The sequence below is a fragment of the Labeo rohita genome, chromosome 3 (assembly GCF_022985175.1).
Source record: "Labeo rohita strain BAU-BD-2019 chromosome 3, IGBB_LRoh.1.0, whole genome shotgun sequence".
Classification (NCBI taxonomy): Eukaryota; Metazoa; Chordata; class Actinopteri; order Cypriniformes; family Cyprinidae; genus Labeo; species Labeo rohita.
Window position 1 is genome coordinate 14,410,043 of NC_066871.1, and position 14,749 is coordinate 14,424,791.

A 14,749-nucleotide genomic window follows, 5' to 3' on the forward strand; every position below is an offset into this window, starting at 1 on the left:
ACATCACGTACGACTCTGGTATTCAGCTGTGCGATTTTGTAAAGTTGCTCATTACACTCTGCACTTGATGAAAATTACCTAAAATATAATTAATTAATTAATTTCATAGTTTTGCCTTCAGTTAGATTAGGTTATCAAGACTTCAAAAATAATAAGTGTTTATTGTGATATAACTTGTTTTATTTGTGTCTGAAAAACCATTGTCAACTAAGTTACCCACTAGAAAATTCACCCTCTAAAAGGAATGGTTTGTCCCATTTTTGCATAATGTGCACAGTATGATGATATTTCCTCTAGAAGCACATGGATGAAACACTAGAAGTTCTGTTCTCTCTCTTTCCCCTAATATTGGTTAAACTAGCAAACCTGTGTCAAGAGTGGATTAATTGACTGTCAACAGTGTTACCCAAGTATTCTTGCCAATCATTGCCAAGACAGTTTAACTAAAACTTATGTTTTGTTTATGAAAATATATTTCTAAACATACCATGCTCAGTAGTTCTAGGCTTCCATGTTGAGTATAGGCCCAAAACACTGACCCCTATAGTACTGTTAAAAATGTTTTTCCCAGTGCGACTGATTACTACAGCCCAAAACATGACAATAATTGACCATTTTCAGCAGCAATAATCAGCAAAATTTGCAAGTTTCATTTGGCTCAGTGGCATTGTTTACGTTCTGTGCCGCCATATGGCCGATTAATCACACGTCATGAAAACACTCTGTTGCCTATAGCCTACCTGACGTGAAACAAGAGTAAGTCAACATGGTTGGGATGTGGGCTATGTGAATATATAAAAATTCAGGTTTTCAGTGGCTATTTAATGCTAGAGTGAAGTAATTTGGCTACAATCAGGGTATACATTTGCTGTGCTGATGTTACATGTGTTCACTGTTGAGCAGTTTTGTAGCACCAGAGGTTTGGTAGCTGCTTTGTGTGGGGAATGAAAACCAATTATACCCATACAATGTTATTTTGTGATGGCTCATTAAATGCATGATATGTTATGATATGAAATTTTACTACTTGATGTAACTCTGCAATACCAAAGTGCTAGTATAAATACAAATCCCTTTTATTACAGTATGTTTGACTCTAAATTAAATTCTTATAAGGTTCAGAAGAAGCCGCTTATCTGATCTTCTAATCAACCTTTAGGTATAAGCTGCTGCTTGCCTCACTTTAGCAACAGTCCTTCTGGCATTTCCCTTCCTCCCTGCCTCCATCATCGCTCCTTTAAGATATTCTGCCCTATATACAGAAGCTATCTTCATCCATTTATTAGTCTCATAGGGGGTAAGTTGGAGCTTGAGTTGAGCCTCATCCTTGAGCCCCTCTTTTGCATACACCAAGCCAAAAACCCTTTACCAGTTATGAAGTAACATGAATATCATATTTATTCTTTAGGCAAATGTAAAATTTCACTTCTGTTATGCAGTTGCATGACTAACAGTGATGCTGGGATATTTCTCCCAAATATTCTTCCTCTTGCAAAGCTGTGGGAAAACATATTTTATACTTTAACCCTTTATTATGTATAAGAATATTTATTGCACAGAACGATAGGAAATCAGTGTTTAATGTTATTTCAAATATCACTGAAAAATTGTATGACTAAAAGCTTTCAGAACTGGTAAAAAAAAATGTGTGAGACTGTGAAATATGATATTCTTACATTTCATTGGAGTTAAATGCAGTGTCTTTAGAAAGGGTGGTAGCCACAAGAGGCCTGTCTCCACCCATTCAGTGCATTCTCTCTGCTAAAAAATTGACAGCTGAATTGTAATGTACGCAATGAACACTAGAGGTCTGCAAGTGTGATATTGCGCCTTAGAACTGATTTTCTGTTATGTAACACTGGATGGCGCTGGATCACAGTCAACAGATGTTGTACAGGGTCAGTAATGTTTGGATGAAGGATGTGCAGGTATTAACGAAGACGATGGTTAGGGCGAATTGATGAAAGTTCACAGAGTTAAAACACAAGTGCAACAGAAATGCTTTTTATATCTACCAAACCAGTGTGTGCAGAACATTCTGTGATTAGATATTACTGTTAATAATCAGAATGATTCAGATCAGAGCTACAAAGGATTTTGAGAGCTCACTTCTGAACATGAAACACTTTATAGAATATAAACACTTTATTTTTTCTCAAACAGTGTTTTTACAATAAAATGACAAAGAGATAGTTCATCCTAAACCAACAATTGTCAATATTTCTCTCTCTCACATCACCTATATTTGACTTTTGCTTTTGTGAAACATAAAAGAAGATATTTTTAGAAATGTTTTTTTTTTTTCTTGAGGTGGTAAATTTGTGTTAAGTAGCTGTGAATACAACATGACAGATTCTGCTCTGAAAGAGGGTCATTGTGCTTTGACTTGGATATAAGACACTGAAAGAAACCCCATGTAGTTAAGACAATAACTCTGAGAAGGCATTCAGGGAACAGTTTTGTTTTGTAGGCTTCATGCAGCCAAGCTCTTTTTGTACCCTGCTTTGTAAAATCTTCAGGCTGCTTCAGACTGAAAAACTGACAGCATTTGCTGGATTTGAGAGGTAAGAAAAAACAAAACTGCAAGTGTTATTTTATGTCCTTTTTTTATTTTGTATAAACATGTACGAAAAACAAAACCAAGGAAGATGTCATAAATCAGTAACATCTCAATCAGTAACATCTCAATCTCAAGCAGCTCAATCTTGCTCTTGGAAATTTACCTTCCAGCACCCGTGGAGATAAACTGGAAAAACTGGTAGCACCTTACAATAAGGTCAGTTAACTACATTAGTTAACATGAACTAAGAATGAACAATACTTCTACAGCATTTATTAATTGTAGTTAATGTCAATTTCAGCATTTACTAATGCATTATTAAAATCACAAGTTGTGTTTGTTAACATTAGTTAATGCACTGTGAACTTACATTAACAATGAACAACTGTATATTTATTAACATTAACAAAGATGAATAAAAAGTGAAATATTTGTCATTGTTCATTCATGTTAGTTAATACATTAATTTTAACAAATGACACCTTGTGTTTATGTAGACTAACTAGTATGTATTTTATATAACTAGTTTTTTAAACAAGTAATCCAATATTGATAAGTTTTAATATTTAAAATAATTATATAAAATTTTCTAATGGTGTCTAATATATTTTATTATTAGATAAATTATTAAATATCTACTCATTAGAGTGTAGTATTTATTCATACTACTTAGTCCAATAGAGACTGTTTGATTAATCACCAGTAGGCTAGTTTTTCATTGCATATTAATCATTCTTTTACTAATTCTTCCAGATTTAACTTATAAGCAGGTATTTATGAAAAACTAGTATCTTTTGTTGTTAGTAACATTTCTTGTGTCATTTGTGTTGTAGTTTATGCATGTATTTATACATGTAACACTCTAATAAAATGCTGGGTTAAAAACAGCCCAGCGCTGGGTGAAATACTTATTAAAATACTTATTTTTATTGCTTAAAAATGTGTATATTTCTTGCTTAAAATGAACCCAAAATAGGTTGGAAATTAACATTTAATAATATGTTCAATATGAACATTTATTAATAAATTGAATAAATATTTTTTAAAAGGGTTCATAAATGTTCACCTTTTGATTATTGCTGATGCTGATGGGGCAAAAGAACTGTCGCTGAGTTTGTCCATATTTTCCCCAGCATTTTTAAGAGAGAATGACAAGTAAATGGGTATTTTATAGTTACATTTTGTAAATATTTGTTGCTAGTGACAGTTTAGCTAAGGATTAGTTACCACTGTTGCACTACTAGTAAGGAAGTAGGCTATTGGTGAATAATTCATTACACAAGGTACTAGAGACTAATGGATTATTTACCAATTAAATATTAGCATAAAAAAATCAACCTAGTTAGTTTCAAAGACTAAAGTTGAACGGGTTTCCATATAGTGCTCAGGTGAGTTATGTTTCAGTCCTAATGATGTAATCCACTTTTGGCTGGTGGATACAACACAAGATCATTCCAAAGTTTCTAGTGCCAGCTACAGGACAAGCCTGTTTTCAACAGCATGTGTTGTGATACAGCGGTGCAAGAATTTAGTCCCGTAGCATGTGGCTGTCAGCACTGGAATAGGGGGGTGTTCCTACACTTTGGGACCGCCCTCTGGATGAAGCGAAGCCATTTACCACAGCAATGTCAGCCCAATCCGAGGCTGGGAAAATGCACATTGCACGCTCCTTGTGTGGACCCATCGCAGCACAGAAAATAACGGTGCTAGTACTACGGAGCGATGGCACCGCCGACTGATGCGTCTTCAGCACAGCCTCACGGATCCCAGGAAAAACCGCTCTGGGGATTTTAGAAGACATTGATTTTGCATATTCGAATGCATCGCAGCGACTCCGCTCACGCCACCAAAACGTGATTGGAGCTGATTTATCTGATGATGGTTTTCTAGAACAGACTGTTCAGCTTTGGCCATCACAACGCAGACTGAAGACCCGATCCATCACCCATCCGTTAATTGCACGTCCGTCACATCGGTGCTAATATTATCCTCTCGACATCGGAATAAGAACATCTGTGATTCATAGGAGCCAGCTGCACCAGCTCTATAGTATTCGAGCATCCTTCCGCCAGTGTGCATCATCATCATCATCATCATCGCGCCCTGCAGCTCCATCGCAAGAGGGAGGATCCGCAGAGGAGCTCTCCGGGCAACACTACACACACATTCAGAGGATGCTTTGGATGTAAAATAAATAACGATGGGGAAAGATCAGGAATTACTTCAAGCGGTGAAGACTGAGGACCTGATGACGGTGCAGAAGCTCCTGCAGAGGCCCAAACCTGGGAAAGCAAGTAGGTTTTGCTTGATTTAAAAAGCACTTGCTTTATTGCTTGCCATGTTGTTATGGCTGAGAGAGATCGTGAGTAGTTGGGTCTACTTTGAGATGAGAAGCCAAACAAGTGCCCAACCCTTTAATTATGGCTGGAGATGTTTAGGATTTCACTCCAGCTGTTGAAAAGACTAAAATATGTTGTGTTTTGGATGCTGATGTCCTCATTAAGCGTCTTAATTAGCTTTACTATCAAGGTCAGTCATCTTGGTGAACATCTTGGTTTTGGTGGTCCAGACCAGTATGGAAATTCATACTGGACTGAGCTGGTCTTTCTGAGGGGGAAAGAGGGTTCCCAATGTTGGATACTGTGATGTTCCTGACTGTCATGTGACTATGGAACACAACTGATTTTGATGAGCATCACATCTGCTTGAATCAATGATATATTTATAGCTATTCACTTGATTTGCAGTGTGCAACTTATTCTGATGTTTTCACCTTTGTAAAGGGGCGTTTCAAATGTTAATGAATGTTGTTTGTGCGTGAGCGTTATATGAACATTAATGCGCCTGTTTTAGAAATGAATGTCTTTTCTAAACACAGCTGTCTGGTAAACATGAAATATTTTTGTAATTGAGAAATGGAAAAAAAAATCACCCGCCTCACATGGTGAGAACATCAATTCCCTAGTGAGACCCTGATTTGCTTGTCAGTTTCATGGTTTCCGTTCAAAAGCAAGTGTGAACATTTATATGCCCACCTGGATTGAGCTTCTCATTGATGTTCTGCTTTGAATACCACAAACTGAGGTGGTTGCACCTCAGAATGCATTGCTTTCTATCTTTTCCACCACATCTGTGACATTATCAACAACAGCTCGACTGAGATTTCTTTGTCTTACATGCCTGTCTGCGTCGAGCGTGTTCGGATTAAAATAACCCCGGGGGCTCAAGGCAGAGAGCCACGGCCGTCACGACGCTCCTCTGAGCACCAGGCTCTGTCTCGGCACTCGTCTCCTTTTCCCCCTCTGCTCGTTCTCCAGTGTGGCAGCAGCACACTCCTGCTCGGCTAAACACTGCCCCCTGTAATGATGGGGTGAACGAGCATGAGGTGCATCCACATCACTGCACTTTCACAATAGGAGAGAGAGGAACGAGCTGCCAGTGAGCTTCTTCGCTTGGCTTCGTGCCACCGAAGCAACACGTAGATTTATGCTGTAAACTATGACAGCTTTTTGGCTTGGAATATGTGTGAGGCTGCTTTGTGGGAAAAACACTGACAGTGATATAATCTTGGAGTGTTATGTCTTTTATATTCGGTTGTTTCAGGTCATGGATGGTTATTGTAAGTCATTTCACTTATATTATGAAGAATATAGGTGTTTTGAGAGCTGCCTGTGTTAATTTCATATGTGAAACGCAGCAGAGCTTTACAGACAAGTTAATGCATTTCACACAAAAACAATGAATCAGCTTCTTCAAACAGAGAGTGATACGCTTTTGTTGAAAGTGTTGGTTGGCTTTTATGTACAGCTCCAGCTCTGTATTGGAAACACAAAGCTACCCAGAAGCCAATTAGTTCCAGTCACAGCAACTGCAGTCTCCTGTTTGACAGTGATTGGTTGGGCTGGATGCTGTCTGGGCTCTGTAACAAAGTTTTGGTCAATTGACTGAAACGTGGTACCTGCGTTTGTTTTGTACAAAAACCCAGTAATGATGAAACCTTATCTTATTTGTTCAAGATACTGTTGAGTGTGGCTTTGAACAACCAAGTGCCTGCAAAATATAACATTAAAAAGTCTATAAATCACTAAAGAAACATTGTCCAACAGTGACACCAGCATGTAAAGTTACAGCGGGAGTCCGCATCTCTCTTGCCTCCTCTGAGCCTATTGAGTTTTAACAGACCCATTAAAGTGTGCGGTGAGTTTGGTGGGGGGTAGTTGAGAATGAATGGGGAAAAGTCATGTGAGAGGAGGCAATGCATCCATTGAGATATGATTGGATATGATCATATCGCAATGATATGATCGGCTGTGATTGGTTCATTGTTTGTGCGTTTGCGAATCAGTCTGAATGAACAATATAGTGGAGTTAGTGGGAAAACAAATTGAACACACTTAGAAATAACCACTTTGTTACGTCAAAATAAGACTTAAAATGTCAAGAAAACATGATCTGTGGGAGTTTTTAGTGAGTAATCGGCTTGGTGACATTTAAAGTAAATCTCTGTGTTTGTGACCAACATTTACTGAGCTTTAATGACTAATGATCCAAAAATTTTTAAAAAGTTAAAAGTCAACTATTAAAAAAAAAAAAAAAGCTGAACGGAAGTTCACAAATAAAATCTATTGTTTGAATTGTTACTGCCTTGGGTTATTATTCTGTAATAAATGTAAAATGCTTAAAAACTCTAAACTGATGAGATTCATACTTGGCTTTAATAAACAGAATATTCATGACATTACATTACAATACAAGAAAATACTGAAGAGAATAGGGTTTTGTTTGTTTTTTTTCTTCATTTTCTGAGAGTGTACGTGTATAGTGTAAATGTGGCTGGGACATGAATTTACATTTAATTAAAAAAAAAAATCCTTCTTTGCCTCCTCATTTCAGAACACCACCGCACACCACTGATTTTGGTATATGGGCCGCGCTGCAAAATTGGTCCAAAATCAGAGTTGGAAACGTCTTGAAAAAAAATTCTTTTTCCAAAAAATGTGTATGTCTACAAGCAAATTGTATAATATTCAAGGTACACATTTCTAGTAATTGTGCAGTTAATTCTCATATTATATTTTCAGAAAGTTTTGGAATATTTGTCCTCTCTCCAAACTTGTCACTACCTGAAACACAGTAACAATAATTTAATTAGAAGGGTTCTATTGACTAAGATTTTGCTTACATATAGATTAGAAATATATTTTTTTGTTATTTTATTACATTTGTTCAGAGGTAAATCCATAACAAATACATTTTTAACAATATTCCAAGTGTAATTTATGAGATTTGTTGTATTTTAAATCCAATTTTTCTTTGTAAAAGGCAAAAAGTTGATAATACTGATTTCAAAGTTAAGGATTCATTAGTTTAAATATACATTGTACCAAAAACCACCACAACATCTTAGTTGATAATTCAGTATACTTTATTTTTGACAAAACATCCCACGTTTCGGTTGTGACAGCACATTTTCGGTACTGACAGTAATGCTTTGATAGCGACCACATCACATTACAGAATTTTAACTCCCATACTAAAACACCACTAAAACATATTAAAATACCAAAAAATTGTTTTTTATTGTTTATTTCCCCCAAATATGATGATTATGTGTTTCTGTTTGTCACTACCGAAACAATGAGGACATGTCTCGCTAGTGACTGTTTCGGTAATAACAATTCTAAGGGATAACACCCAAAAAAACTAAGAAGCCACTACTGAAATGCCACCAAATGTTTCGGTAGTGACAATTTTAGATACTTTTGAATCTAGCTCAAAGATGCTAATCAGCACATGGTTAGCTAGCACAGTCCTGAACAGTAGTACATGTATAAAATCTAAATGTTATGGAATAACTCCCAAAGAAGTTGTGCTTAATTGCAGAAAAAAGGTGTTTGGTAGTGACGTTCCTTTAAGTTACACAGATTTTTCAGACTTCTGAACGCATTTACCTCAAAATGATGAGACCTATCTGCTTACCCTGTAGCTATGACATGTGGGGGACATGGGGATATTTCCTGATCATACATTTATGGGTTTAGTTAAAATCAGTCTCGCCAACAGACAAAAACATACACTTTTTCGGTAGTGACACGAAAAATGCGGGGCACATCTTTTTTTTTTTTTTTTCTTTTTTTTTTTTTACATAAAGATTCAGAATTTACAAAGAAAATATATATATATATATTTTTTTTTTTAACTTAACTTTTTAAAAGAATCAAAAAGGTATTTTAAAAACAACAATAGAACAAAAATACAAAAATTATTTCAATATCATTTTTTTTTTAACTTAACTTTTTAAAAGAATCAAAAAGGTATTTTAAAAACAACAATAGAACAAAAATACAAAAATTATTTCAATATCATTTTCGTAAGTTAAAATTTAGGAGTTAGGGTTCAGGATTTACCCAATAAATGATGATTTTATATATATTAATTTTACTAATATTTTAAATATTATTGTGGGTTTCATTAGATAATAGAAGGATCTTAATAAACATCTAAGATTTGAATAAATGCTTTTTAAATGCGAGATGCGAGTGATTCTTAAACATTGAAACATTGACAGAAGACGGCAGATGGTTCCTTTATACATTGGTAAACATTTTACTATTAATATAGAGTGTATTTCTGGCTGCTACTAGTACATTAGTACAGCATTTAATTTTATTACAGTTAAATGACCGCATAGTGATCAGGAGCAGAAAACAATGTAGCATTACAATTACAATCATTAACTGAGTCTGCATTACAATAGTTTGGTGTCCTGTACTGGTGCTTATGTTCCCAGCATGCATTGTGGCATTAATATATTATGCAGTTGCATTTGTGTACTATTTGCTGGCTTACTTTGTTGGTGTTACTTGGTTGTAATACTCAGTAAGTTTTATCTATCTATCTATCTATCTAGAAATAGCATGCATGTATCTTGTAATATATTGGCAGTATGAACGGGGGAGTCCAGAAAACATCATAAAACATCCCCCAAAAAATGAAACGAAGCTGCTGGCCGAGCTCATATTTGCAGCCACTGCCAGTCAATATTAAGACAGTGGCTTGGAGCCCTGTAGCTAATCCAAGTAATCATTACTTCTACTGCTTAGTGTGATGATTGAATTACAGTGCAGATGGCTTTAAGTGAGTCGAAGAGAGAGAGAAAAGAGTGCTGGGAGGGAAAGCAAGGGAAGCAGAAATAAGACATAGTGGAAAGACATCAGTTACTCTGACACAACGAAACTTTCACATCTCACTGGATGGTTGGGCACCTCTGGGGGTTTTAGTGGTGAGCACGGCTCTCACACGTGCAGATGTCTCACACGGAGGCATTTGTTTCTCATTGGGGGTGAACCTGTTTTTCTGTCCATTTATCTGCAGTACTGAGGTCTGCATTCAGAGGTATAAGTGTGTATATGAGCCCAGAGGGAGGGTGAATTGGAAAGAGTGTTTCCAGACGATATCTGCACAGCATTTTTCCACATATTCAGCACATTCTCCACCTTTTCGGTGAGCGTTCGTTGCGGACGCCCACAGACAGAACATCTGGAATACAGTATATCTCATTGCGGTAAATTGCTGATTAGTTTCATTAGAATGAAGCGAGTGGAACATTGCAGAGCGTGACTCGACATACTGATGAAGACATGACGGGATGGGTTATCCGTTCTCCACCTCTACAACCTGTTCACATATCCCAGCAGCAATTAGAGCCGAGCTATTTTAGCAGTCGAAACATATGGGGTCCCTAAGGAGAAAAAACTCCGATCGTTGTAGGCCTCGCTCACTCTGCTTTCTTCTGCCGGCTCCATTCTGGAGTTTTGGAGTGAAATAAATCTGGTGAGAAAATGAATGCTGCAGGGGTGAAGTGCTGGATTGATGGATGACTCTCAGCTCACCAAAGTAATGATACTGTTGAAATTGGTAGGATGTGGTGGGAAGATGTTTTTTCCCCCCTGCATATTTATAAGCTCAGAGCTCAGCGGGTTAGTCAGGTGGTTGGAAATCCTCTACAGCGAGTATCCATGGAGATATCTGACTTCTGTGACCATCCAGGACAAGTGTAAATGGTTGTGGGTGGTTGACATGATTCGACATGATCTATTAAATGTGCAAGATTATATAACAAAATCAGTTCAGTAAATACTCAGAACATGAAAAGACTAATTTGCAGTGATCCTCCATGATGTTTTCTCTTTTCACAGTTAAATGAAAAATGATAATGAAATGAAATCCTCATTTTAAAATTAAATAATGTAAAAACAACTGCGTCAATACAGGCGTATTGGGACAGCTGGTTAAGAGTAAAAGTTTTGTGTTTGTAGTAGCACTGTCAAACGATTAATCGCGATTAATCACATCCAAAATGAAAGTTTTTGTTTACGTAATATATATGAGTGTACTGTGTATATTTATGTATTTTTATTTATATACGCACATATTTCAGAAAAATGTTTATATATTAAATGTATTTATAACATAAATTATATGAATATAAATATATAGGCCTACATTAAAATATTTCAAAATATATACTGTATGTGTGTGTATTAATATATACATAATAAAAATACACAGTACACATACATATATTATGTAAACAAAACAAAAAAACATTTTGGATGTGATTAATCGCTTGACAGCACTAGTTTGTAGTGAAGATTTTTGGATAACACTGCAATATAGTTCCTTTAATGTTAGTTAATCTATTAACTAACATGAATAAACTACATTTATTACAGTATTTATTCATCTTTGTTAATGAAAATACAGTCATTCATTGCTAGTTCATGTTAATTCCCAGTGCATGTAAAGTTAACAAGCACAACTTGTGATTTTAATAATGCATTAGTAAATGTTTATATTAACATTAAGATTAATAAATGCTGTAGAAGTGTTGCTTATTCTTAGTTCATGTTAACTAATGTAGTTAACCAATGTGGACCTTATTGTAAAGCGTTACTGATTTTTGGTGCTGTATCAGAAACAAAGCCACATAAGTTAAAGATATCATAAGTTAAAGACAATGACACATTATTATAAAATTAATAATCCTAATTTGCTTGTATGCAAACTATTTGTCTAAGTAATGAGTAATTTACTTTAAAATACTATACTGAGTGGTGAAATAGACATTTATTTAGTTGCCTGAGTTAAAGCAGCATTTCACAATGAAAAAAAAAATCTCTGAAGGACATCTTTTATTCTTTTATAGTGTAATTGTAATTGTAATATTATTTGGTGGAAAATAGGTTTTCAAAAGTAAAACGTCAGTGTTAATAATCATTTTAGTAGGCTAATAACTGCAAATTAGTATGTGAAATGTTTTCTCTCTAACATTTTACAGTGAGGCTTAATTTGTTAACATTAGTTAATGCATTATATCATAAACTAGCAACAAAGAGCATTTCTTACAGCACTTATTAATCTAGGTTAATGTTAACTTACTCTTGTTCTTTGTTAATTCATGTTAATTCATAATACATTAATGTTAATTGATACTATTTCAAATGAATTAGTATATGTTGAAATGAACTTATAAACAGGATCAGTAAATGCTTAGAAAGTGTTTTTGGAAAGTTCTTTTATAGTTGTATTATTATTTCATGATGCATATAATACTTTACTGTTTTCTAATATATATGTATGTATTATACTGTTTTCTATATCTATATCAATATATCTCTATCTATATATCTATATCTTTATCTGTATCTCGATAGATACATAGACATAGTTCTGCCACACCAGATTAAAATAGTTGAACTGGTTTAAAAAACAAACAGGTATCAGGTATCAGTTATATGTATCAGTATGTGTAATACAACAATAGTTCACTGAGAGAATGTCAGCCACCCATTGTTTTGTTTTTGCCTTGGTCCCCTGGAGCATTTCCAACACATGACCTTAATCTGAGGAGCTGTCCCACATAATCCTGAAGGTAGAGGGGGTGACAGAATTTTCTTAAGCACATTAACTGTTGCTGATTCCTCCCAGCATGCTCCTGAACTACTGTGTTATGTAGAAATGTGCTTATCACTATCACTTTGATCAGACTCCCCAGGATGGTGCACATTAAATCTGTTTACGTTTCGTTATAATAGCCTTAAGTGTATAATTGCAGTTGATGATGAACCCGTAGTATTCATGCATAAAAAAATTAGCAAATTGATAGTCTAAAAGGTCGAAAAAACGCCCTCGTACAGTTTTAAAAGTCTGTAAAACCTTGTGCTATTGTGAACACCTCAATGAGAGGTGTGAAGAGAAACAGGGGATGAAGGCTGACAGCTGTTATGTAACCTCACACAATGGAGTCGTGGGTATAGTGGAGGTGGGTGGACAGAGAGAGAGAGGCTGGATAGTGGACTGTGTTTTGTCATTTCTTATTTGCTGCAGTGCAAAAGAACCTGAATCACCTGAAAATTAAAACTGAATTGATAATTGAAACTGAATTTTGAGAAATTGCATAAATGCAACTTTAAATGCACTACAGCACAAATGTTTTTTAACAATCCAGTCCATTTTTAATGGATACTCAAGTACTTCCTTATTTTTGTACTTGGAAAATATTTTAATCCACATTGAAAATATTCCATCCCATCACCTTAGTAACAACATTTTTGCTAAACCTTTAAAAAAGTGTACACAAATACACATGCACATTCTTAGTAGAATACGTTTTTAATGAAGGCCACTGCAGCAGTCATTCGTCATAATCCTTACCACAAATAAACAGATTTAATGAGTAAGTGACTAGGAGTGACTCAATAAATCCCTTGTTACTGAAAATAAAGAATCTGGAGTGATATTGAGAATCTTCACATCCAGATGTTGGACAGGGGTGAGCTGACCGACAGGCAGCTGTGTGGAGAATTGTGGCTGCCTGCTGAGAAAAAGTGCAGATGTCTGTGACTGAAGGCCATATCTCCTAGGCTACAACAGATGAACAGATCACATATCCAACAAACCTGAATCCATCTGATCCGTACAGACTCAGGCATGATTAAAGTTCCCTTCTGGAGTGTGCATGAAGAGATCTGACTGGATATGTGATTACAGGGGTGTAACAGCCATTACAATTAGGGAGGAAATGTGCACAATATAGGGATGCATGATAAATTGGTACCGTATCATATATATTTATGCAATAGTTTATATCCCACATCTCTGGCTTTTTTCCCCCTCAGAATTAACAAACTGACTAGTTTTGTTAAATTGAGTTATAAAGTCTGAATTAGGAGATATAAACTTGCATTTGTGAGAAAAAAAGTCAGAATTGTGAGATAAAATAAAAAAAAAAATGTTGTGTAAAAATGTTAATAGTAATAGGTTTAAATAATATTTCATGCTGTAACTGTAGAACTAATACAACACGTCCCCTATGAACAGCATATGTGAATATTATGTAGACCTAGTGTTTTAATCAAATTTATGCTTTAAAAGTAGACTAATCAAATTGGTCTATAGGGTGTCAGCGGCCGTTCAGTGCTCATGAACCTGCCGAGAGCAGCCTCACCTCAGCCAGGTCTTCTGGAATTTGCCGCTGGCTCCGATGTCTTTATAGTGGTTAAACATGAGATATAATTCCCTTTGGGTAAATCTAACGAGCAGTCTACGGTTTCATGAATCTGTTATTTGTTCCAGAGCAAATAGTTTTAGCTGAAGGCAAAGTTTTATCACATTATTTTATGCAACTTCAATGCTTTATATCAGAGCACTGCCTTTCTGACTGAATTGCTTAAAAACATTTATGATGGCTGTTATGTATATTAAAAATTATTATTTAATAAATATTATGTTACATAAAAAATGGTAGTATTAAGTAATAGTATTTAGTATTGGGAAACTGTGTGTGTGTGTTCGTGATGGTGGTTTTAGTTATATTATTCCGTTAGATGGTGACAAAAGACTGTTATAAGTGAGTCAGCAGTAAAGACTTCTATATTGAAAAAGACAGCAACAGCGTTGTAAACAAGGAAGTTATTTTTACTATCAATAACACCTTGTAAGATGCAGCCTACAAATGCACTGAGCAGCGATGTCATTGGAAATCAAACCAAATACTCGAATGTAAACAACAGCATGGATTGCACGGCTAATGTGCTACTGAATACGTTGTTCTGCTAATTTATGCTGTCTAAACCACAGAAATAAGTGTGGAAGCTGCAAACTAAAGTTAATAGGTGGTAAAGATAA

General features: G+C 35.4%; 1 protein-coding gene across 13 annotated transcripts in view; it reads left to right on the plus strand.

The window, feature by feature from the left end:
* The first annotated feature begins 4,148 nt into the window (after positions 1-4,148).
* caskin1 (CASK interacting protein 1) overlaps positions 4,149-14,749 on the plus strand; it is a 107,076-nt gene continuing 96,475 nt past the window's right edge. For 9 of the 13 annotated variants that reach the window (XM_051106859.1, XM_051106858.1, XM_051106860.1 and 6 more), the window contains exon 1: positions 4,150-4,854. In XM_051106859.1, coding sequence (XP_050962816.1) covers positions 4,761-4,854 — 94 coding nt within the window. In that variant the 5' untranslated portion in view covers positions 4,150-4,760. Of the gene's footprint in view, positions 4,855-14,749 lie in introns of all 13 variants that reach the window. The other 4 variants (XM_051106852.1, XM_051106856.1, XM_051106855.1 and 1 more) reach the window with 1 other exon arrangement.